The sequence below is a fragment of the Carassius gibelio genome, chromosome A15, assembly GCF_023724105.1.
Source record: "Carassius gibelio isolate Cgi1373 ecotype wild population from Czech Republic chromosome A15, carGib1.2-hapl.c, whole genome shotgun sequence".
NCBI lineage: Eukaryota > Metazoa > Chordata > Actinopteri > Cypriniformes > Cyprinidae > Carassius > Carassius gibelio.
Window position 1 is genome coordinate 23802071 of NC_068385.1, and position 27083 is coordinate 23829153.

At 37.7% G+C, this 27083-nt stretch overlaps 1 protein-coding gene across 2 annotated transcripts; it reads left to right on the plus strand.

Moving 5' to 3' along the window:
* The first annotated feature begins 588 nt into the window (after window positions 1-588).
* On the plus strand, window positions 589-26393 carry LOC128028785 (calmodulin-1). 2 transcript variants are annotated; one of them, XM_052616115.1, is made up of 6 exons: window positions 589-759; window positions 12758-12788; window positions 13464-13607; window positions 14331-14437; window positions 19056-19191; window positions 22355-22527. In XM_052616115.1, the coding sequence occupies exons 1-6, from the start codon at window positions 757-759 to the stop codon at window positions 22510-22512; spliced, it is 579 nt and encodes a 192-aa protein (XP_052472075.1). In that variant the 5' UTR covers window positions 589-756; the 3' UTR covers window positions 22513-22527. The 2 variants fall into 2 exon arrangements, with proteins under 2 accessions (XP_052472075.1, XP_052472076.1); XM_052616116.1 differs by lacking the exon at window positions 22355-22527 and adding an exon at window positions 24852-26393 and having other exon boundaries at window positions 590-759.
* The last annotated feature ends 690 nt before the right edge of the window (window positions 26394-27083 follow it).

A 27083-nucleotide genomic window follows, 5' to 3' on the forward strand; every position in this document is an offset into this window, starting at 1 on the left:
AGAAACAGTTGGCCAGAGCCAGAACAGTGGCCCGATCATTGAACACAAAATCAGAGATTCATATAAACTTTCGAAGGATGCTGCAGAGAAAGGGGCTTTCAGTGCTGTCAGCAAGAACTGTCACCTTAGTCATCACCATAGTGTGCAGGAGCATGTGCGAACAGTTGCGATGTCAAATCATCAGCCGGAGGAGACAGAAACAGAAAAAAAGTTACATTTTAGAAAAAATAATAATGATAAAAAAATTGTGAAAGCATGTAAATTGCCTTACTGTAAGTATTATTATTTATATTAGATTTCACACATTTAATTTTATTAGAAAAGTAAAAATTGAGAATTACTTTTTAATCTAGGATGCAAATCTCCTGTAGTAAAATATTGGTTATTTAAAACTTAAATGTATTTAAATACAGATTACATTAGGCTTTACATTTCAAAATAATATTTCTATATTATTTTAGTATCTGAAATACTTTCCATCCCTGTTTATTATCCACCAAATCAGAAGATAAACCATTATAACAGTATGAATGTATCTGTGTGCGGTAATGAGTTGAAGCTGGCGCGGAGGGATACAGTGTAAATGAGGCCAGAGCGCAGCGGCGGGCGGCGCATTACTACACATCACTCTGCGGGTCACTCACTCACATCCATACACACAGGAGCAGATCCTGCGTTTATACGTCCACGTTTAAAACACAAACAGCTTTCTGCTTCTGACTTTACACATATTTACCGGACGGTCTTTGTTTAAGAATGGTAAGTACAGCCTGCCGGGTTTTCTATTTTAGCTAACGGTTTAGCCGCTTTAGCATCCTGTCAGACAGTTTGACTGCTAATAATAACGATTGTAACAATTATATAAGCTCTGTTAAAACTGTTTTATGAGGTCAAACGTACAAAAGGTATTTTAGGTTTAACGTTAGTTAAACGTGAAAATGCATCGCAACTCATCGACATTTTATTTAAACAACCCCGCTAATTAGCCAGTTATCCAGCGGTATCCAACAGATGCTCATCAACATGTGTTGTATGTATTATAAGAGATTCATATACCATCCTCTATGAATTAATCTTAAAGAGATTTCAGAAAGGGCTAACGTTACATAAATACGTTAATAACGTTGCAGTTTAGCGCGCTGTCAATCACCTGCGCACCAGTTTCTGTACTGAGTTTCTTGAATGTTCTTTAAAACAACTACGTTAGCTTATTTTACCACAGTAGAGTCTTGTAATGCATATTTGTAGTGCATGCATGGTGGTAAATCCACGGCATTGAGAGCTGTTGAGTGTCTCTTAGATGCATATGACTAAGTATGCAAAGTTAAGTATGTAACGAATCATGCGTGTTGCCTTCACGCAGTGTTTCTGTTCATCTCCATGTGTGAACAGCGACTGGCTGCTAATTTTACATGGGCTGAGCTCATTGCCTTTAACAGAAGGATAAGTGTGGGCGTGGCGGTGTAAAAATAACTACCAGCAAAGCATATGCGCTCGAGTTCCTCATTTCAGGAAGAATCTGCCGCTTAGCTTGCTCCATATATTTGCTTTGCATGCACGTTTGCAAACGTCCTGCGAATATGAGACTGTCTCTCTGATGCATTTGCATGGGCCAAAGTTGCAACATGTAGAGTAGCTGTTGCGCACCGGTTGTTAAAAAAATGCGATTCAGCCTCTCGCAGCCTCAAGATGATCAGGTAGTTGTATAAGGCATAATTATGAATGAAGTGGACAGTGAGGTTGCAGTTGGCTGAACTGCAGTGACGGATCCCGGTTGGCCCCCTCCCCAATTTCCCTCTGCATTGAACCAAATCATAGCTGGTGCAGCTGACGCTGACACTGGATCTGCAGTGCAGACGCACCACAGTCTATGAGACGCACGCGCCCGCTCATCAAATAGGAATGCACCTCAGAGAGGACTGTTGTTGCATGATAAACATTTGTCCTCTCATGCTCCACTTAATCCACAGTAATTGCTGCAGTCATTGAAATGCGGTATAGGGGCCTGAGAAGCAGTGTGCAGAATATGTTAGCCGGAAGCAATGGAGACGGCAGCCCACCTGCATCCAAAGCAGGCATTTAACCATCGGTTCAGCTGATCCTGAAGGGCACCTGTGCATCTGATGTCTGATACAGTCTGAATGGAGGGCATTGCTTTGCGCCAGCCTAAAGTTTGAGTTACACATTTCTTAGTTTGGTAGTGCTGTTTCTTGATTATCTCGATTATTATGCTTCACGTTACACAACAGAGTTGAGAAAAGGCAGAGACAATTTATAAGAGACATGCCACTTCCTTAGTGATGTGTCGTTCGTGAACGAATCGTTCTTTTTCAACGAATCTTTTAGGTGAACGAATCATTCTCTTTCACGCAATCCTCTAGGTGTTTCTCAATGTCAAGGAAGGATCCTCGAAAGCCAGTATTTCGAGGATGCTACGTCATCGACATCCGTTGAAGGACTGTTCCAATGTCGGCTCCTCAGAATTTCAACCAAGGACTGAGTCCTTCATTCGAAGAATAACCCATACACAGGAAAGGATGCATATGTGTATATATCGCGCTCTTCGTGCTCTCAAATCACCCACAATCCTATGCGCGCAGTTTTTCTATCTAGTTCAAAAATTCAAAAATATAATTTCTTATAACTGTAGTAAATATAAGTAAAGTTTGATGTTTAAATGCTAGTACAAATTACTACCATATTGATATTGTAAATTATACAAATACAAATGGTTAGCTGAACCGGACCTGTCATTTAACAATTGGTTGCGTCATCTGCATTTCTTTTATAAATAGCTAGTTAAGTTGTCCAAAGTAATTTAATGATACCATTCACAGCGTTATTCAAACGGACCTTTTCACTGACGTAATGACGCAATTAAGTGCACTTGCTAGCCTGTTCCATTTACGTGTTCTCCGAATGCGAAAGAGGAGTCTCGCCTAGCCTCTGAAGGAAGTGACTTGGAAGGACCAGTCCTGCCAAGGACGTATCCTTGACATTGAGAAACATCTACTGACTCATATTTCTCGTTCACTGCAGTTCCTCCCTCCACAGCAGCGTGGAGCTATAAGCAGCACATGTGCAGCTCAGTGACCCGGGTAACTGAATCATTTCATCCTGTCAAAGAATTACTCAACCTCGAGCAAATAGCCTTCGAGTATGAAATGTGAGAGAGCATGTGATTTGTTGAATGTAGTGAACGAATACACTCTTCACTGAACAGTTTCATATGAGTCTGTACGAGATCTTATCGTTCGTGAATTAAATGACTGAAACTGATACTGATGTCGTTCGTTAACCAGTTGTACATCTCGTTCGTGAATGAAATGACTGAACTGGCACACATGTCGTTCGTGAATGAGTTGAATGAACGGATACGTCGTTCGTGAATGAAATAAACTGGTATAGCTTATCTCGTTCGTGAACAAAATAAATGAGAGTAAACCGGGTTAGTCTGCCATTTAGCATGTCAATCTCGTAAAATGCAATGCGCAGTTACAGATACAGTGCACATCCACTTGTTTTGATATTTAGCATACAGAAGTCCACGTTTAATCCCCGATTTATTAATGTGAATATATAATATACAAACTGTCTGTCCCAATAATTAAAATGCTAATTAGGCAAGAAAACCTCGTGCTTTGTTCATCTGAACAACTTAATTAGACTTTATATATTGAATGCAATTATGCACACATTTTTATAAAGGCAGATCAGTTTTTGTAACAAGTGAATACGTTCTTTGATTTAAGACATAAAACATAATACACTCTTTTTTTGCCACCTGCTGGCATATTTTGTGTAATACGAAGAAATGATCACTGAACGAATCATCTTGGTGAACGAACTGATGATCAACGAATCTCTTGAAAGAATCATAATTTACACCACTACACTTCCTCAATCCTCAATTCAACTATATAAGGAAAACTAGGGATGCACCGAAATAAATTCTTGGCCGAAACCGAAAACCGAAAAAGAGAAAACCAAGGCCGAAAACCGAAACCGAAACACCGAAAGAAAATATGCCAATTATTAGTACCGTTGCATTTATTGCTATGACCGTGTACTAACTTTACTAAAATTAAGACATTGCAATTGCATAAATTAATATTAAAGTTTCAAAAATAATTACAATTACATAACTTATTTAAAAAAAAAACATAATTACAAAAGATGCAAATATTTATTAAGCACATTGCAACAATGCACAGTAGAAAATAAAATTCAAACTAAAAATGTATCCCACTCGTGTATATTTAATAATAATGTACAGGCCTACTGGCCTAGAGCTGTAATCGGGCCTTAAAAGTTAGGCCCGACAGGACCCGAGCCCGACAGGTTTCGGCCCGAGCCCAACAAGTACATTTTGATTGACAGCTTTTTTAAAGCCCGAACCCGTTTACAGCCCGACATTATTCAAATGTGCGCACGCACACAGCTCTTTTGCCTTTTGCCAACAATGAGCAATTTATTCATGTTTTAACATAATTTACTCTTAACTAACGTAGACTAGACCACTTGGAAGTTGGAATAAAGAAATAAAATAAGTCCTGTGTCACATCGTAACATCTCAGCATTCTAGACATAGGCTCATTTAACCTATAAATAGACCAACGCACCAATAAAAACGAGTCATTTAAAAAAAAATTAAATTAAGATAAATTTTAAATTAAGATGGGTATTTGACAATAACGAAATTAAGATAAAGGCTCCGCCGGATTTGCTTTATTTAATAAAAGAATAATGCCAACATTAGCATAAATACTCTGTCAACATTATGCATTTAAGACTCAATGAATATTTAGTTATCATTTGAAAAACCTTTACTCACAGAGATTAGGCTAGGTCTACATGTTTATGTGGAGGAAAATGATTGAATCCACTGTAGATGTCTTCAGCGCGCTCCTGCGCGTGCGTCATGATGGTGCGTCATTATTCACTCATTATTCTCATTATAAGCATGGTTAAAACTTTTCCACACCTCAGACTTTGCTTTAGTTGCTGGTGCAACCAAAACGTAATCACCAGAGGCAAGCCTCCGTTACACCTGCTCAGCATTCATTTTCGCATCTTTCTCGCGCTAATCGAAACACATCACATGACTGCTCGTTTACCTCGCAAACCGGAGCGCAAGCCCGAGCCCGACCCGAGCCCGCATAAGATGATAGAAATTAAGCCCGAACCCGACCGCCCGTCGGGTTCGGGCAAAGATCTTCAGCTCTATACTGGCCTGCAGAAAGGTTTTAAAATGAACAGTTCTCTCATAAAAACAAAGTGCATTTAGGTGAAGTGCATTTGAAATTTTTCTAAGTAGGACTAGAAAGTGCATTACTTCTCCAGTTGGCAAAACTGTTATCACTTCTGGGGATGGGGACTTCAGACAGATAACCATCTAGCTGTTGAGCAGTTGAGCTTGTCATCTGCCTGACATTTGAGAAATATTTGAGAGAGTGTATTTAAATAGGGCCAGGGCATAAATAAACATTTTTATCAAATTAAAGCAAAAATCTAGCAGAAAATCTAGCATAAATATGGCTACAATCTGATATTATGTATGTATATATGTTTGTGTGTGTGTGTGTGTGTGTGTATAGTAGCCTAAGAACAAAATAGCCAACCTATTATTATTATTTGAGGCACTTTCTTGCAGAATTTCACTGAACATATCAGACAACGATGGTGCATGCCACTCATCTGGTGCAGAGACGAGTCTTTTTTTTTCTGCGCTCTGATCTGTCTCCTGCGCTTGGCGCTTCTCCGTCTCCACGCGGGTTCTCCGCATCCAGCGCGGTCTGGATCATTTCTCGTGCGCTGCCTTATTTCCGCATCCAAGTAATGGTCTTTATAACGCGGATCAAGCACATTCGCGATGAAGTGCAGAGGATCCGAAAAGATCTCAGTGAGACGTGTGCTCACAGACTTTATAAGACTGTACTTTTCTTTGTTTTTACTTCGTGGTCCGTCTTAATCTCTTTGTTAGGAGACGCTTTAGTGCTGCGAATAAAGGAATAAGAAGAGAGAGAATGTTCTCACTGGTGTTAAGTGAATGTCGCGGGGAGCTCGTGGTCTGCGCTATGGTGGTGCACGTGCAGGTCGCGGTTTCTGTTTGCGTCATCACAACATTTCGGCCGTGCTGTTTCGGTGATAAAAGTCTATCGGCCGAAAACCGAAAAGGCCATTTTCGGCCGATAATTTTCGGTGGCCGAAATTTCGGTGCATCCCTAAGGAAAACCCGTAACGGCAAAGATGGCGGTTTCATGCACATGTCCCGCCCCTCCCGCTGGAAAGCCAATCATCTGCTTTTAACAGTCAAGCCGGGAAACATTTAAGCCTATCGTCTGGCTCCACTGACGTATGCGCACGGTTGAGGAACCCTTGCGCATGCGTAGTAAAAGTATAACCTGTGGGAAAAAGGCATTTTAAACCTTATTTTGGGGCAGAGTCATCAACATTTTCATGCGATTTGACATTTTTTTACTGCTGTTTCTGTACTTGCAGTTTTTATGTCCCGGTGACCAGTGAAAGTGCAGTTCTGACTCTATGCCCATTAATTTAGACAGGAGCCTGGTCTTGTTAGCAGGGGTGCAGGGTTTCATATTTTTTTGAAGCATCTCTGGGCGCCACCATTGGCTAGCGGACCCACACCTACTGTTAGCATTCCTACGATTAGCCTAATTGCATGACAAATTTTTTTTTGCCATTGCTAAAACATTTGCCATTGAAACAGAGAAGAGCATCAGCGGACCAGAGCACAAAAGCTTAAATATATTTCACTTAAATCATTAACAGATTAACGAAACAAAGTGTGCTGAGTTTCTATTCATTTTGACGCGATCTAACGTTCACTATGGGGCGGAAAGCTGTTCTCTATTTTGCAAACATTTACAGTTTTCTTTTCTTTTCATTCTTCCTTTCTTGATGATTATTTTGCCAAGGCTTTAGGTCATCCTTAAAAATATTTTTGTTTGCTGTAACCCGACCGACCCTGTCAATTTATGACCGACCAATTTTTTATTTTTTTACTCTTCAAACAATTAATACAAAAGCAATCTTGCAAAAAAAGCAAGACTGTCACACTATGGCCTGTGCGTTTGCTTCGTCTCATACTCTCAGTCAGAGTCAACGGTTCTCGCTCTGTAATGATGGCTGCTGCTGCAGTAAACAAAATGTTTGCGGTCACTGTTCAAAAGTCATACGGGTTCGGGCACCATAATACATCTAAAACATTCATTAAAACAGCTCGACACTACTTTTACTTGGTACGAAGTTCTGGAAAAACTGTGCCCAGATCTTTTCCCATCCCTTCTCCCGTCTAGTCTAAAACCGTGACCGTGTTGACTGTCACTTTATGTTCGAAAATTTATTGCACGAATCAACCAACACAAGTTTCGAAAACGAAAATAGGAAATTGATTTTAACGACCTTCTCTCGTAGCGCGTCCAGTTTTTTAAATTTTTTTATATATGTATTTTTTTTGGAACACGCGTAACACAGCAACTGCAGCTTTAGACACTCACGCATAACAGCACAATGTTTCTCTTTTTACAACAGAAATGTAAATTCTGTCTTATGCATACAGATACAGATTCGGGCTAGAATCGCCTATGCGATTTGGCATTTCTAATCGTAAACACAGCCATGTTGAAGCCTGCAGTAAATGTTTTGCATTATGGCAGTCCACTCTACTTATTGTTTTTCGAGAATGTTGCACTTCTGTTTGTCATTGTGCACATAACTTTACGCCAATAAATCATCAGAAATATTGGTCTTTACCAATATATTGAATCTTTACATTCGTCCTGCCCGTTGTCCGTGGATTTACCTATATTTGGTTTTATTTGCTGTATAAAATGCATCTAGAAATGCAAAATCGATTTTACAATCGATTCAATGAACAATTGTCACTCAAATCAAACAGAAACTTTTTTTTTTTCAAAGTGACAACCCAAGAAAGCAAAGTAAACGGTCTCTCATTTGTAGGTTGCATTGACACCTAGCGGTGGATGCAAGTAAAACAGTATAACTAATTTTCTTCTCACCTGAAATTCATGCAATAAACATGTTTTTGACAAAGATTTTAATTTGTTTGTGGTCTATATAGCCTGCATTAAAATGAGGTTTGCAATGATGCGCCCAAATGCACGGGTTGAAGACCCAGCCAGTGACGTCACAATATATTAATATGTTTAAATTCATAGCTACGTAATCACCATCACCAAAATTGTAATTTTTTTTTTGTATTTTACAGTGAAACTTGAAAAAAATAAATATAGACCTACCTACCGACCCTTTTTTAAACTTTTTAACTGTTACTGCAAACCAAAATATTTTTAAGGATGGCCTTACAGTGATGAATGATAGCTTGCTTGTATGACCAGCGCTGGTATCTGACTAATTATGAATAACAGTTGGGAAAACAATGCAGTGATTGCACTGGCGCCATCATTTTTGCTATCTTGACATCGAAGCCTGTTTATTATCAAAACAAAACATACAAAGAAACATATAAAAGTAAAAATGCTCAAATGAAATAGTTGTTGTGTTCAGCGTGAACAGAGCATGCACTGTGCTGTTATAGCCTTTGTGAAGGATGATGATTTATGTAGATAATGCGAGCCAAGTGTAAAACTTATGTGTAATAAATATTGTTTTAGCATCCAAATATGTTGCGAAACATTTGGATTTGTGCCGAACGAGAGGTAGAGTTCAGTTTCCCTTTAAGTTAATTTGTTTTTGGCTTGACGTTTATATAGATTAAATACTGTTAAATACTCTGGATTTGTTGTGGAGGGAAGGAAATAAAATGAGAGCAGACTGAGCATATACCTAACTCCAGGTTCACACACTGTCTGTGATGCGTAGCCTTTTTTTTTTTTCGAGCCCATGTTAACGGATCAGAACGTTCACACTGCATGCAGTAAAAAAGATGAGAACATAAAAGGTTATAAATAGAAAGTTGCGAAAAGATTTAATATGATCTGAGCACACGCGTCTGGTTTTGTTAACAGAGCAAAGAAAATCTCGCTCGCGCATGATTTCAATGTGCTTTCGCCTTACAATAATGCGCTCTCGTTGCTGCTTCTGAACCGCGTACACATAACTTACTGTAGACGCACTGCAGACGGAGTACGTGTGAACCTTGGGCAATAAATATATTGGGCAAAACATATAACACATAACTTACTGTAGACGCACTGCAGACGGAGTACGTGTGAACCTTGGGCAATAAATATATTGGGCAAAACATATAACACCTGAGGCACCGCTACAGTAAATAAATAAATAAATCCCTGAACACGGGTTTAATTGTATTTTTTTTTATTATCTTTTGAAGTATGTCTATAAATTTTGTTTTGACATCTTTACTTTATTATTTTGACTTATGTCTGTTCTAGAGACATGTTACAACTTTTTGATAAAGCTCTCATTAGGGCTGCGCCGATCATGACTGGCCGATCGTTATGTGCATCTCGTCAGTAAAGCCGGTTCTCTAATCAGCGGTTAATTCCATCAGGTGCGTGATTTCACATAGAGCAGCTGTTACTACACAGAGCCATTGTTAACTGAGAAAGATGCGGAAATCCATATTCATTTTCGGACGATTGTGATCGGAGCACCCCTAGCTCTCATTGGTTTTCTTTTGGAAATATGTTTTAAATTTATACTGAATGCATTTATGACGGTATAGCATGTCTGTGTGTGTCAAAATTGTGATTTAAATTCGAAATCGCAAAATTTATAAAAAAAAGCGTGATAGGTTTTATTTGTCCATATTGCACAGCCCTAGTCCCGTACGCAACTGTATATATATTAGTGTTGGTAAGCGATTCAATTTTTTAAATCTAATTAATTACATGATGTGGTGATTTAATCGAATTAATCGCACATCAGATTTGAGGAAATTACTCTAAAAGATCATTTAAAGCCGTTGTTGTGTAAAGCATCAAACAGAGATTACAAAAAGTAGGTTCAGCAAGAAATATTTTGAGACAACATTGGGTCTAAAATAACACAATATTAACTTACTATTGAACTGTTGTATAGTATGAGTAACTTATCACATTTGCACTCTTCAGACTTCTTATGCATTCAAACATTTCACTAGATTCTTATTAAAATTATGACAAAATGAAAGGTTGATTGGAAATGTAAACTGATATTTTCTACTGACACTACAGCAAAATATATTAATAACTGGCTGAACACCATTCTTTGGGGTGAAAATACTAACGTTCCTAAGACTTTTGCACAGTAGTGTATTTATATAGTAAGTATAATTAAAGTATGCGTTCATATGTGTTAAGGGCTAAATTTTCGCTGGAGAAACAGCTGCGGTGTGATGAGCAATGAACAGCAAAAACTTTACAGTAGATGGGAAACCGATTGCTCCCTCGTGACCTTTTGTAAACTGTATTTAGAAATGCACAGATACAGATAATCTAACAATCTATCGATAAACACACCTTGTGTCCTTGGTTTCTGTTTGAGTCCGCTCGCACTGCTCCACCACGGTCTGTGGATTGAAGAGTGCGCTGAAAGACAGGGAGGAGACCGTTCTGCCACCTTTTAAATGTGAATTTTAAGAGGACTGACTCTGAAGCAATTGCAAATTTGTGTACAGTTTATGGAGCTAAATGCTATAGCCATGTTAAAAAAGCCTAGCGACGCCCATGCTGGCCGAACTGGACGCCGAACTGGCCCATGCCTAGTTCATCCTGAGCAATGGCCGGGTCTTTCCTTTTCTTCCAAGTGTATGAGAAGGCTGACTGTTTTTTTTTTTTTTTTTTTTGCAGACACCTACTGCCTCTTTCACACCTCTCTCTGTAAAAATATGACAAACTATTATATTAGTTTGCTTATCCTAATGTCAATAACAGATTCATTAATCTATAGTCTCAATAGCTCTTATTTATACCTTATATATAATGAATATATATTATATATATTCATTATACATGTATTATTGATATAATTTGACAACAATCGATTATAGTTTAATATTATTATAATAACTATGGCTAGGTGAAGCCTGTGACCAAAGCACTGGCGTCTTGTCCAGGTATTCAGCTCGACAGCCTTCTTGATGTTGGCGCCACTGTCTGTTGTGATGGCCACTAACTTCTGCATTCAAACCCCCAGCAATCAAGTGCCTCTTGCAAGACTGCTGCGAGTAATTCACCAGTGTGGTCATCAGGAAAGTAGCTTGTTTGCAGACAGTGACTTTGCAACACCCAGTCGTCACTTATAAAATGTACCGTCAGGCTGAGGTATGGCTCCATACTGCGACTAGACCACATATCTGTCGTTGCTGCGAAGTCGGAGACAGTCGCCAGGTCTACTTCTAGCTTGGCTCTGTGCTGTTGTTACAAGTTGGGGATTGCTGTTTGGATGAAGTATTTTAGACTGGGTATAACATGTCTTTGGCTAAGTGGACAGTGATAGTTTGTAATCTCGATCCATTGTTTGCTTTTCTTGTCAGTTCCTCTAGAAACTTGACTGACTTTGACTTGTTTAATTTTTCCAGTGTTACCTGCCGATGTGGAGGACGCTGATCTTAGTTCCATGCATTCTTGATATTCCAAGACATGTTTATGGCGGTGCTGGAGTAAATGGCCAACAACATTTGCAGAAAATAGTTTTGGCACAAGTTCTTCAGTGTCATCAAGTTCTACAACTTCAGTTTCCGAACTTTTGTTTTATTTTATTCCTCTTCACTGTCACGCTTAGTAACACATTCTGCTGTGTGCAACATTAAAAAAGGACCTCTCTGAAACAATGTCACGCAGTACCGCTTTCCGAACAAAAAGCGTCATACAAATACTGCAGCGTTTTAAAAATTAATATCACAAAAAAAATAAACACCGGTATTCGATTTGAACTGGTATAATACCGCCCAGCAGCACTAATGTGTAGGACCTAACATGTTGTCTAACCACAGTAGAGTTTAAAATGCATCTTTTTCATTAACAACATGGATATTAAAATCACCAACTATTAAAACTTTGCAGCCAGAACTAACTCGGATGTAAAATCACCAAACTCTTTAATAAAGTCTGTATGGTGCCCTGGTGGCCTGTATACAGTAGCCACTACAAACATAACAGGGGATTTATCATTAACATTTGTTTCTCTGGATAATGTTAAATGAAGCACCATTACTTCAAACAAGTTATACCTGAAGCCCGCCCTCTGAGAAATACTGCAAATATTTATTATATATTATTTATATATCTTGTTTCGCTGTGTCCTCCTGTTATTGAGATTATTGACATTTATATCAGTAATTTTCTCATTTCACAAATGTTGAGCCAAACGCATTAAAGCCTGTCATTGCCTCATATGTGGATGAGTCAGAGCCATGTCTGCTGTTTCTTTATAAATAATTTTACACCCAGTCCATTTTAAGCTCCAAGCTTTATGAATCACCCACCTTTGAATATGAGGGAGCATGTTCTGCTGCCTCCTCGAAGAAAAGACACCGCTGAATCACGCTGAGTGAATTCTCCTCTTTAATAATTGAGTAATGACCTCCGTGTCAGAGAGAAGCGCAATCATTTTAATTGTGCTGCATTCATGACCCCCTAAGTGGCACCGTCTAATTTTAACTGCGGTGGATATTTATAAAGGATTATTTTTAAGCATGTCCTTCATTATGTTCATTTAGTCAGAGGTGTGTGAACACTGCCAAACTGGAGCTTGTCTGATAGTGATGTGGCACTGAGCTGATTGACTTCCTCTTTCTCTCCCTCTGCAGGCAGATCAGCTGACCGAGGAACAGATCGCTGGTGAGTGAACTCTGATGGTTGGCTTCAGAATGGTCACCAATGCCAATAAAATCGTCACACATGACAACATCAGTACACACACACACACACCTTATTGCAGCCTCAAGATCATGTTATGACTCAAAGCAACTTCATTAAGGATGGGCTGACATTAACCCTCTGGAGTCTAAGGGTATTTTTGGGGCCTGGAGAAGTTTGGTCTGACTTTAGCTTCATGAAACTTTACTACATAAAACCTATCTGAATGAAAGAAGAAAGCAGAGGGGCTGCATGAGAACACCAGTTCACTGAGAGAAGGTGGCGCTTACGGAACATGGGCCACCAGCTATGAATGCACACTAAGTTACAATTGACAGCACTACTAAATTTTTTTTTTCTTTGCACCATTGCACTTAGTTGAATTGTAACTCTACATATAAACTAAATATTTATGGAAGCGTCGATTAACTCGAATGTGTCGTTTACACCAATTTGTTTGAATGACAATTGGTTTTCTTTTTAACACCCGCCGACGCTCCACTCAGGGCTCCCGTAGTACCAAATGGGCTCAACCCTGCCCCCTGTGCGTTTGCCATGGAGACATGCTGCAGAATGAGAGAGGTGTTTAGGCCGACGAAATGAACAAGCGAACCCTACAAAAAAGTACGCTACTTACATGTTTGTAATTCTAAACAGAGTTCAAGGAGGCGTTTTCACTTTTCGACAAAGATGGCGATGGCACCATTACCACCAAAGAATTGGGCACAGTGATGCGCTCGTTGGGTCAGAACCCCACTGAGGCCGAGCTGCAGGACATGATCAACGAGGTGGACGCTGATGGTAAGACTTACAAACACTTATAACTTTCCACAGTCCTGCTATCCTTTCTGTTTGATACTATAAGTGATTTAGTTTAGTCATGTAAAGTTGTGTGGCTTCTTATGTAGCAGCTGAGTACAATACAGCATCCCCTAGATTAGCAATGTCCAGTCCTTCTCAAGGAGGTCCACTACACTGCAGAGTTTAGCTCCAATCTTAATTAAACACACCTGATACAGCTAATGAGGGTTTTCAAGATTACTACAAACATCCCGGACCTAAACTCTGCAGGACATTGGCTCTCCAGGAGCAGGATTGGACACTGCTGTCCTAGATCAAGCTGGTGTTAAGTGTCTTTCTTAGGAGGGCAGTGTGTGCACCTCTGTGGGTCCAAAGTGCTCTGGTTGGTCTCACCCTCAGTCTGCATGCACATAGAGAGCCCTCAAACCATTCACAGACCACCTGATACACATTACACACCAAAATGATGAGCTGTCAGAAAATCCATTCTGATTTGCTGGATGTTTATATCAGTCCACCAGGTAACAAGGTTTTGTTTAGAAGTTAGCAGGCTTCTAGAATGAGCACTTCTCTGGAAGATCTCAACAAGAGCTTGCAAATGTTGGCAATGTTCATGACAGTGAAGCTTTGACTAAAGCCTCGTGCAGATGCACTAGTGGAAGCTTTTTCATTTCCATTTAATATTGTGGTACATGGCAATAATATGGTATTGTCTGTCCACAGGCAACGGAACTATAGACTTCCCAGAGTTCCTAACCATGATGGCAAGGAAAATGAAGGACACAGACAGTGAAGAGGAAATCCGAGAAGCTTTCAGAGTCTTTGACAAGGTGAGGAAATGTCACTGTTAACAACAGCTGATAAAGCATTGAACTGATCCATGAAATTTAATCGTAAATAATCTTAATGAATGTACGGGGTAGCTGCTTTTGAACACAAGAATGTGTCATTGTAAACAGCATATTAGAGTCAGGTGAACCCTAAAGCCAACGATCAGTCGACTAGTCATCCAGGCAACCCACTGACTAACTGATTTTGAAACCATGTGGCTGCTAGGATGCGAAGTGTTTATGTAAGAGCTGCACAGGCGTGTTTTCCAGACAGTGGGTAATATTATTCACCACATGGGCACAGGCTGCATCAGGCCAGAGGCATAAGAGAGTGCTTAAAACAGCTTAAGTACCAAAGATGCATCTTTTTCGCCAGCACCTGACGAGCTAATACTAGCACTCACCTATTCTATTCTATTCTATTCTATTCTATTCTATTCTATTCTATTTAAAAAAAAAACTAGCTACGGTATGTGTACTGTGCTGAACTAATGGAGACTTTTCACAGCACATGCATACCGTTGCTCTCTGGTTTCTTCTGATTGCTTCTATTGTTCTCCTCATTTGTAAGTCGCTTTGGATAAAAGCATCTGCTAAATGATTAAATGTAAATGTAGATTTTTGTTCTCTTGATTGCTTCTCCACATGCTTTGAACTTGGGATGACCATTTTATAGCCAGATACACCAAACATCTAATTTAATAAAATAGTATAAGTATAAATATTAAATAAATCGTTATAAATTAAATCACATTTTTATTGTTCCATGTGTCCTTATTCAGAAAAAACGAGATGAAAGTTGACTTAATGCTTCAAGCTAAATTGAATTAAACACATCAAACAGGTGTGACAAAAAATTATGACATTTTGGATGAATTAAAATGAGGTCAATACACTTAAATCAAATCGTGATATGAAGTAGTGTCTGTGGTTATTAAACTGGAAAAATACTATTTTAAGTATGAATCCTGCATGTAAGTAAAACTGGGAATGTTTTTTTTTTTTTTTTTTGATCAAGAAAGTTGATGAGCTTTGTCCAGATATTCTAGTTAAAGGAGAGGTAATAAATATTGTTGAAAAATGTTTAATATTTGGGTACGATTATGGATTCTAACTTAAATTTTATAAAACATATTAAACAGGTCTCTAAAAGTACTAGAGCAAGTTTGATCATCTTCAGGAATATTAGGCACCAATTACCTGAGACTGCTGCCTAACTCTCATACAATGATCCTTCCTCGAAAAAAAAATAAAATGCTGGAATTTGTTTCAATAGGGCTTTTTCAAAATATCTCGCCAGTGCAAAATCTGTGAAAAAAAATTGCTGCCTGTAAAACCCATTCAAACTGCCATTTTTCCATAACCATTGATTATTTTTGGGTGTGGTCTAAATCTCCACCTTTTTTGACATAAAATTATTTTCATTTGTTCACTCTGTCAATCAGACACAATTTAAAACACAGTGCTGTCTACTCGTTTCCTAAGATCAATTTCCCAAGCTTCCCTTACTCTAAGGCTAATACATGTATTACATGATCTGGGTCATTATTTAATACAAAACCACACATAATGTTTCTACTGTATCTCTGTCATACACTCTGATATTTAGTTAAACTGATTGCTGTCTGTCACTGTCTTTCAGCAGTTCTTTGAATGACTGTATGGTCATTCTTTATAAAGTAGCAACTTTATACATTTGTTAAGTACAGTACGGTACAAAAGTCTTAATCACATTAGTATTTTCACCCCAAAAATGGTTTTAAGACAGTTATTTATATCTTTTGCTGTAGTGTGTCAATAGTAAATATCAGTTTGCATTTCCAAACATTAATTTTGCCATAAATTTGTATAATAATCTAGATAGATTTTTGAAAGCAGCAGCAGTCTGACAACAGCCAGTTCTCCACATAAAGACCTGATCTCACCATCATCAAATCTGTCTGATTACATGAAGAAACTGATGAAACGGAGACCAACTAAATGTAAACTGATATTTCCTACTGACACACTACAGCAAAAGATATAAATAACTGGCCGAACACCATTCTTTTGGGTGAAAATACTAACCTGACTAAGACTTTTGCACAGTAGTGTATGTATAAAGTATGTATAAATAAATTAAGTATATTTAAATAATTCTAATTAAACAATGCTTTCATATGTGTTAAGGGCTAGATTTCCGCTGGAGAAACAGCTGCGGTGTGATGTAGGGGTGGTTAATCTGTCTGATTTCCCGATTCGATTCGATTACGATTATTGAAGTCCCGATTCGATTACAGTCGATTTTCGATTATTAACGATTCTCGATTAACGATTATTGATTTTCCATTTCACAACAGTAAGTAGTAAACAAACTGTGTAAATCATTACTAATAAATGGTAGAAACAAACCGAATGCATGTAGCGGTTGGGATTTTCAGTTTACTACATGCAGCAGGCACTCTGATTCCATGTATGGGGCACATATATATTATTCATATGACACACAAACACAAGTAGACAAGACCTTTTTAGTTCAAAATCTGTGCCCCGTGTCACATCGCCTCTGCTTCTGCTATGAGCAGCGCGGCCAGATCTGCCTCGCGCACGCGCCGAGTGTGCACAGCTCGGACTACTGTCAGGGTCATTGCGACTCCCCACCTTGCCTCCTAACTGTCCTATGAATACTTCGACCTCGTCTAACATATCCAGAGGCATTAGACAAAGTCTCCACTACAATACTGTCACCGCGATTGCGGAGAGGTGCGGTCAGAAGACAAATATACATGTCTAGCGCGGTAAAAATCTCCCGCTTGGTCCCTGCAACACTAACACGCCTGCTAATTTCGCAATGAACACTCCGACCCCTGCAAACATTGTTCACACCTCTGACATTTGGCAAAGGACCATTTACATTGGGCAAAGGATTCACCGTTTGTGCTTGGTGTACTTTCACTTTCAATATCACCGTCATCTTCTGGATACAGATATTCCCCTTCAGAATCAGTGTCAGCGAATAGAAGTCCCAACACTTCATTGCGGGTTTATTGAAGCTTTATTGATGCCATTAGATAATAATAAAAATAATAATGATAATAATAATAATCTAATGCCAATACTCGCTGACGTTGACAACATTGGTCAGATAAAATGGCTCACTCTCACACTAGCTCCGCTTTTTTTCGCACTGATTCAATGCGCTCTCGAAGATTTTGTTAAGGAGCATTACGTTTTTTTGAGTCAGAGATTAAGTATTACATGTCTGCTATCTGGTGCAGGGGAGGTCGCGTGAAATTTGACACCCTATTTGACAAAATCGGCCGGTTTTATTCAGGTTTTATTCAGATGGAGCTGGGTGGTTCGGTTGGTTGCTCGCTCCTGGTTTTTCCATTTTACACACCTGTTCTGGCTGCTTGATAACTGGAACTGGGCGCGTTCGTGACGTTCAACTCCCGGTATAATTTTTTTTGACAAAATAAAATAACGCAAAAAAAATAAAAAAAAATCGATTTTTGAAAATGTAATAATCGATTCATACTCGTCCATAACATACTCGCGATTAATCAATAATCGATTTTTTTCACCACCCCTAGTGTGATGAGAGGTGAATGGAGTGAAAACTTTACAGTAGATGGGAAACAGATTGCTCCCTCGTGACCTTTTGTAAACTGTATTTATGACAAAGAACTGCACAGATACAGATATTATAACAATCTATCGATAAACACACCTTGTGTACTCGGTTTCTGTTTGAGTCCGCTCGTACTGCTCCACCACAGTCTGCGGATTGAAGAACATGCTGAAAGACGGAGGAGACAAGTCTGCCGCCGTTTTCATATGAAATTTAAGGGGACTGACTCTAAGGCGATCGCGAATTTGTGTACAGTTTGTGGAGCTAAATGCTATAGTCACATTAAAAAAGTCTAGCAATGCCCTTGCTTCTTGCGTACATTTCAAGAGCCAGGACAAATATTTCAAACAATCGTTCAGACATTTAAGAGGCACTGAAATCTGCGTTTTGATTAAATTCGGTTCATACCGGTTACATAATATGGCACCGGGTTTTGGTACCCAACCCTACTTTTAGCCTGCTGTCACAGGCAAGTTTCTAAAAGCTACTTTCTTCATGATGAAACTGGATCTTCATCAGTGGAATGCATGACTCTGAGAAGAACAAATATACCCGTTAGAATAAAAATATTGCCACACATTTGGATGTGTCTGAAAACGCACTCTTACTTCTCACCTTCTCAACATCGCATAGCCACAAGTGAAAGCCAGTGCATTCAGATGTGACCCAGAGATTTAGAAGGGTTTCAGTGAGAAACTGATGCTCGTGGCAGGCAAAGGGAAATCAGTCTGAGTAATTTCATCAGTGTGTGCAGTAACTAATCGGTTGGTGCAGAGCCAGTGCTCTTACACATCCCTGGTTTGAACAGCCTTTTGTAGGCGTGATGAAAATTTGTAGCATTTCAACAATTTATAGTAGATACTGTATGTTTAACACTTGCAGATGTCCAATTTATCAGTTTTTTTAGTTGCATTTAGTTTGTTTTAACCTTAACCTGGAGGTCAAAAGCAATATTTACACTACATAACAAAAAATGGCAACCTGATGTGCATAATATTCTCTTCTCAGGATGGAAATGGCTACATCAGTGCAGCTGAGCTCCGTCACGTCATGACCAATCTGGGGGAGAAGTTGACAGATGAGGAAGTGGATGAGATGATCCGAGAAGCAGATATTGATGGAGATGGTCAAGTCAACTATGAAGGTGAGCTGCTGTGGAACATAGTCTTTTTTGGGTTGGGGGGTGGTGGGGGAGTAGTATTACTTAACCAAAATAACATTGTACAAATATTCTAATATTATTTATTTAGAAGGTTTTCAGTAGTGGGGTTAGATGTTGATCATTTTATTATTTAATTTAATTAGAGAAAGTGTTTTGACTTGCGTTTATTCTTTACACCTGCACTCAATGTTCAACACAGTTCTAGAATGTAATGATGTAATGAAATGCAGTGACAGTACATAGGTGATTTATCTAAAAATGTATAGATTATTAATTGTTAAGCTTAATTAACAATAAGGACACCAACAGCAGCTGGTAGATGTGGCACGGTTACTTTAAACACAATTTATGGGTCTAAGTGTGTATGTATTAATCTGTTCAAATTAGGGATGTCAAATTTCGATTATTTCCATGATCGATCGTCGTTTAAATTAACAATCGATTAATCGTTAACCATAATACTGCAAAATGCGTCTATTGCAGGCACGCAGTCAGCGGTATGACAGGATGTGCAAAAGCCACACACACACACAAAACGCTTTCTCACTTGAATTAAAGAGGTTTTAGTCTGAATAAAATGCTAGTAGCAGGATTATAAAATGAATTGATGCGATTATGTCATGATCATTTGATAAAATGAAGAGAGCGCGCCATACTTTTGAGGTCATTTTACTTTGTTGACAGTTTCCAATCCCGCACAGAGAACGCTGAACGCGCATCTTTAAATGGTTTTGTGGTGCTCGTTGTTGTATTTTAAAGCACAATTGCAATGTTTTCAACTGACATTATTGTATAAAATTATCCGAAATGTGGAGCGCGTGTGACTGCGCTGCACATTAAGTGAACTACATCGGCGCTGCTGCACCAAAACACAGTTGCTCACATTAATTTGATCCTGCTGGATTCTGTCCTAGAAAATGTCAGATTTTTAAAAATCCGTAATCATTAAAATCATTAGATCGTGACAGTGCATGCGTGCAGACGAGGATGAGCGAGCGCGGCTTTGGCTAGATTTATTTGGAGGTTATTGCTCATGTCTCATTCGGCACAAATCGAAATGTTTCCATATTCGCAATGTATTTGAATGTTAAACTATTATTTATAATGTAAACTAGGCTTGTACTTAACACGCATTCGCATATAGACGGAAAAGATGATCCTCTTCATATGAGCAAAAACGTCCTTGGCATAACAGAAGAGTGGACCGGTATACTACGGTCTATTTAAACTGAATGCTCCAGGAATGTGTCGGTCACAGCGCCTATTAATCGCTGTTTTGAATCCAGCAATTATTTATTTAGAAATGATAAGATCTGATTATGACAAGTGTGGTATAAAAGCTTTGTTTATTAGAGGAATAATAGGTTAACTGGAAAATGTTAGATCGCGACCATGCTTTTGGACCCCATAGTCTTCATTTACGCGGCTTTGTTCTGGTTTGCCGGTTGGTCACGAATTTCCACAAATTCAGTATATTTAGGCATTGTTTCTTTTCCTAAATCTTCATAGTCTAACCCTCTAATTTCCCAGGTTTATTTTATTATCTTTCGCTTTTAATAACTGTTTTCGCATCTCTTACTGTGGTAAACATGGGAAGGGAAATTAAAGATTTCATGAATTAAGAATTCGTTCGATTTATTAATTTGTTCCCTTATTTCACTTAAATCATGGGTTATTTGGGGAACAAAATTAATCAAACATGGACAATTGCCACATTAATAATTCGTAGGAATGAATTAACAAGTTGTAGGAATGAATAGACTACCTGTCCTATCACTGTGTCCCGCAGCCCTGCAAAGCGCACGATATAAAACAGTTATCTGATGAAATGATTAGTAACTACATTTCTATTGCATTTAATGTTGAAGAACTTTTATGTTGTTTCTATTTTAATGTACTTTAAAGTTTAAATCACATTAAAAGCTTAATTTGTACATTGTGAATGAATGATGATGCTTTTATATATCGTCACCGTCACTCACAGCAGCTCGCACGTGTTGAGTGCGCATGAGCCGCACGCAGCCCAACATTGAATCGGTTAACCGACCATCGATAGCCTTAATCGATTGCATCTCTTATCGACAATTAATCGATCATCGATTAATCGTTGACATCCCTAGTTCAAATGCAAGATGATGTGAAAAGAAACTCCATACAGGAATTGCAAGTCGCCTGAGACATGGCAATATATGTGTGCGCCGTGCACATAGAACAACACTGTATTGGGTTGTTATTCACATCGTCTAGTGCTTGAATGCGTTAAAATCATTTTAATGTTCGAATTGGCATGTATATTTGTCCTAAACTCAGTTTGACAATATAAAATTATCAAGCAGTGTAACTGTTTACATCATTAATAATAAGTTTCTTGAACCAAATAAGCACACAGTAAGGGTTTCCGCAGGTCTTAAAAAAACTCTTAAGTCTTCAATTTAGTTGTAGCAAATTTAAGGCCTTAAAAGGTCTTAAATTGTACAAGTCTTAATTATGTTTTCAAGAGGTCATAAATTCGGGGACGGAAAGACCAGAACTGCGATATGGCTGAATGTGATGATGAAACTTCAAAAGGCTAAAGTTATGATTTCATTAAATAAACATGAGTGCTGCACATTCTAAGTGTTCTGCTGTTACCGGGGAAACAGTTCTCTTCTAACAAAAGCTCCACCTGCTGGCAGAATGAATGAGCATTTTCAATACAACTGTTGTTTTGTTCAGAGTTCAGACCAATGTGAAAATTGACCTATGTTTTTACCCTGCAAACATGCAGAGCTTTAAATGTGAACTGGTGGATCAATAAGAAGACAATGCATTAATATCCGATATCATCCTGCAGTAATATCGCAATTATTGTTTTAACTGTGTGCGATTTGATATTATCCAGTATATCACGGAAAGCAAATAAAACACCTACAGCGCGTGCGCATACATTACAGTACGTGATGAAGTCTAGCAGGTTAGACTAGTGCACGTGCGTGCGCACATACTGTCGTTTTTTTCTTCAGAAGTCTGCATGATTACAAATGAAAACAAAAATCATTCCAAACACTGCCACAGCGCTGTTTTGCCTCTCTGAACAACACAACATGGTTTATTTTCTGAATGAATCACTCATGTAAATGATTCACGTCAATGACTCACTTAACAGTGACTTGCTGCCACCTACTGGCAGTTTTCATTTCACATTTAAGGTACCTTTTCATTTTTTTTTTTTTTTTTTTTATAATTTCAGACATCACTTTTCAATGTCTTATATTTAAAATATCAAAACATTATGAAAGTGACATGACATTCAGCCAAGTATAGTGACCCATACTCAGAATTTGTGCTCTGCATTTAACCCATCCAAAGTGCACACACAGCAGTGAACACACACAAACCTTGAACACACACCCGGAGCAGTGGGCAGCCATTTATTCTGCGCTCCCCAGGGAGCAGTTGGGGTTCGATGCCTTGCTCGAGGGCACCTAAGTCGGGGTATTGCCAGCCCGAGATTCAAACCCACAACCCTAGGAGTCAAACTCTCTAACCACTAGGCCACGACTTCCCCTTAATCTGTTAATTATTTCTGTATTAAAAGTTAAAGTATGCACCATTTCTGTGTTTCCTCTGCATTCCAAAGATCAATTTTGTTGATACTGATTGCATTTGCTTGGTAAAAGCCCAAATGCAAAAATTTGACTTAAAAGATGGTGCACACTTTTAGAAAAAATGGCTTAAAGTAAAAAATTGCCAAAGAGTAGTGCTGTGAACACACAGAAGATGAAGAAATATAAAAAAATTCAGGAGCCAGCTGTTAGCACAATTAGAGATGAGATAAGCACAATAACGCACTCTATAGCAAAATATTATCTTATTACTGTTATCGATAAAATCCCAGAAAATGATAGAGATAACACTTTTTTATATTGCATTATTTAATTATATTATTTTATTGATAATAATTGTTAAAATTAATATAGTAATTAATACTTTTGACTCGAAATGTAAAGTTGAAATGTAAAGTTTAGCATTTTATAAAATGTTTTTTTTTTTTTTTTTTGTGAAAACTTGTATCTGAACTGTAAATTATGCATTTTACAGTTTATTATGGTACTATAGACATTGCCCAACCCCACTCATATGGTATTACTTTTATTTGTGCAGATCTTAAAAAGGTCTTGCGTTTTAGCTAAAAAAAAGTCCTGCAGAAACCCAGAATACAGTATTAGAATGATTTCTGAAGGATCGTGTGACACTGAAGACTGGGGTAATGATGCTGAAAATTCATCTTTGCATCACAGGAATAAATTGCATTTTAAAATGTGTTAAAATGGCTATTTGCAGGGTTCAAACGGGTGCTTAATCAATCGCAAGGTTGGGGGTTCGATTCCCCGGGAACACATGATAGGTAAAAATTGATAGCCTGAATGCACTGTAAGTCACTTTGGATAAAAGCGTCTGCTAAATGCATAGATTTATTAATTATAAATTTATAAAATTATAAAATTATTATACATTTTAATTTAATACATTATATTTGTCCCATATTGTCATACTGACTTCAACCACTAAATAAATAGACTGCTAAATAAATAGAAAATATTTTCCATGCATTTTAAATGGTTAAAAATGTGGAAACCACTCAATATCTCCTGACTACATTTATTATTTGTAAAAAAAAAAAAACTTTACAGTTTTTAATAAAGGGCTATATGAAGTGTGTATACATGGTTATAAGTATAACAGTTTAAATTTCAATAATTTATGTAAATGAACAAGTGTCTTAAACCTCATGGGACTATTTGGCCATCCATCTTATTCCTGCTTGAAAAGCTAAATGTTATTGAAAGTGTAAAAAACATCAGCTTTGAAGCACATGCTGATTGATTGACTAGAATTACTCAACATTACTTACTACCTTCCAGCAACACTACATTCAATTAAGGTAAAATGAAAAAAAAAAAAAAAAAAACATAATAATAGTTCATTTAATAGTAATCTTGTCATCTCCATAAGATCGATATGATTGCCAGAACATATTTTTCGTGATGTTTGAAAAGGCCCTGTTCACACATGATCTATTAATGGTAACTTTACCAGTAATTTACCAGTGAAGACTGTATGTGTGTAAGGGGCTAAACTCTTCCTCTGTATACACTGTGAATTTGAATTGCTTAACATCTACTGGAAACAGTGTGCATTATCTCACTAGATTTGTAACATACTGTAAATCATTTATAAGCCTTTGCCAACACAGGAGAGTACATCATACACGGCATGTATTGTACACCGTGATTTCAAAATAAACATTTATGCATGTGGCAAAATATTAATCAAGCTGTAAAGTGAAATGTCACCCTCTGCAGGTATTTGTTTTAATACATTATGTACATAAAGGTATGAAAATGAAAATTCTGTCATCGTTTACTCACCCTCATGTCGTTCCAAACCTGCATGAGTTGCTTTCTGAAGTTGTACAGAAAAGGAGATATTTTGAAGATGGTGGCTGCCCTTTACTTCAATAGTATTTTTTCCCCAAACAATACATCAATGGAAAACTTATTTATTTAGCTTTCAGATGATGTATAAATCTAAATTTCGAAAAATTGACACTTATGACTGGTTTTCATTACTATTACCTGTTTTTCTGTCTTTGTTCACAGAGTTTGTCCAGATGATGACTGCAAAGTGAAGGATTGGCTTATCCTGTATCTATCTTTCTCTTACATTGCTTGTCCTAAAAATATCACTCTGTCTTTAAAAAGAAAAAGAAAAAGTCCAAAATTTACTTGAGAGGGTGTTAGAATTTCCAATTCTTTTATCTCTTACCAAAAAAAAATAAAAATATTAATAAATCTAATCAATTTGTGAAAAATACTAGCAGTATTGTCCCAGCAGAAGTGAATGGACCAAGCATAACTGCATGAGCCCTTTCGGAGCAAACGTCTCCAGACCTGACAAAAAATTGTGGACAGAACGTCACTTTAGTCGCACACGAGTTGAAGTCGAGTGTTTAAATGCTGAGAACACCTCCTTTCATGAGTGTTATTTCATCGCTCAAAATAGAGTAAATTAAAATAGATATTATATAATAATGCTAAAACATTGTGGTAAACCGTCCAGGGTCACAGTGCTGCCTTCAATATAAACTGAGCAAAAACAACTGCGTGTGACCCCTGTGGTGAAGTCATGCTTTTGCATATCGCATATTCTCCTGTTTAGGACCACAAACGGAACAAAACTGGATGTTTATAAAGAGGTACATATTGTAAAAACCCGACATCATGCTCATACTCTGTGTAACTGCAGTTTAATGGCGGCGTATGCATTGAAGAGTGTCTTTATAGGCTTTAAAACATTTACTTAAGGCACGAGCCAGTGGTTTCCATCAGCTGGTTTCAAACCTTTGTTAATGTGATTTTTGTCTTTGATGATTTCAAACTTCAAAGAAGCATGGAGATGCAAAGTATGTATAACAGAATTGAAATGTGAGAGAATTACGCAAACCGTAGCATAACCGTAAAGTATATAGTTACATAGATAATCATCGTGCTATCTTAATGCATAATGCTTTCTAAATGTACTGTTATCCAATATTAACGTCTGGTAAAACTTTGCATTGCCTATTCTTATTCTAATTGGGTCTGTGACTTTTGTTTGAGCCATGGTCTTGAAATGTGCCATAATACTCATAAACCTCAACTTTCTTGCAAGAGATCTTGTAGTCAATCAAGTATTATGTTATCAATCTATGAATATACACACAAATATCTATATATTTGCACTTTGGTGTAGGTTATACATTCAACTACAGAAGAGGAACCTGCTGCTTTTCTGGCTCATTTGTCTCTTGCTCTCGTGAGTTTGTCAGAACCTCTTGTTGTCAAGTGCTCCAAATTTCATTTACGCTCTGCTTGCAAGATGACCGATGAAGGTGAAACTGGATATTTGGTTATTTTGATGGGCAAAAATAATTTTGTTGCTAGTAAGACTGTGATGGGCTTGTTATTGGTCTAATAATTGGGTTATTTCTTATTTTCTCTCCAAAATGTATTTCTCCTCTGGGAGAGCTTTACATAGCATATGGGTTTGAAAATGAGCGACTGGACTGGGAATACTCGACGTGTGAAATCTGTATGGATAATATGTGAAATATGTATCAGTGTTTTGCAATAAAAAAATAAATGGATATGTTTATGCATACACTTCTGTGATTGTTGCTCGTGTTGTCTTATGCAACTGCGGCTTGATAGGTTTTGTCATCGGCTCCAAGCTAATCTGCTCACTCACCCGAGAGGTCTCATGAAATATATTTGGGAACTCTGCTGGATGTAGCTATAACCTGGGGTTAAATAGAGACGCACCTACTTTCCCTTTTGCATAAGACCCTTACAGTGATTTGCCGTTTTAATTTTGTGCTGTGCTTCATTTGCACTTTTATTATTTTAAGATGTTTTATTGTAAATGCATATTAGACACTTAACAATTTACAGCAAGATGTCACAATACCTACATATAAAAAGCAGCTTAATCATTAATATGGCCTAGGACCTTGAGCAAATTTTGGAGCATTTATTTATATATTGTCTCCTGCGTTCATGTGAGAGCTGCATGTAAATTAGGTAGCCTGAAAATATATATTTTTTGACTTGAATACTATTTAAGATAAGCTCTATAATATTGTATTCACTTTGAAAATTAAAGGTTTCTTTTTTTATTGCACAAAAGGTTCTTTATAGTGATCGTGGAAAAGGTTCTTCACATTAAGGAAAAATTGCTCTTTAAAAATGAATGCTTTACAAAAATGGTTTATGTTGCAGTAAAAAAAAAAAAAAAAAAAAAAAAAAACTTGGAACCTTTATTTTTAAGTATTGTAGATTTTGGGAGTAAAAAAA

Coding starts and splice junctions, on each gene's coding strand:
- LOC128028785 (XM_052616115.1), top strand. Junction 12,789..13,463: donor GACCGAGGAACAGATCGCTG/GTGAGTGAACTC, acceptor AATTCTAAACAG/AGTTCAAGGAGGCGTTTTCA. Junction 19,192..22,354: donor TGGTCAAGTCAACTATGAAG/GTGAGCTGCTGT, acceptor CTCACTTAACAG/TGACTTGCTGCCACCTACTG.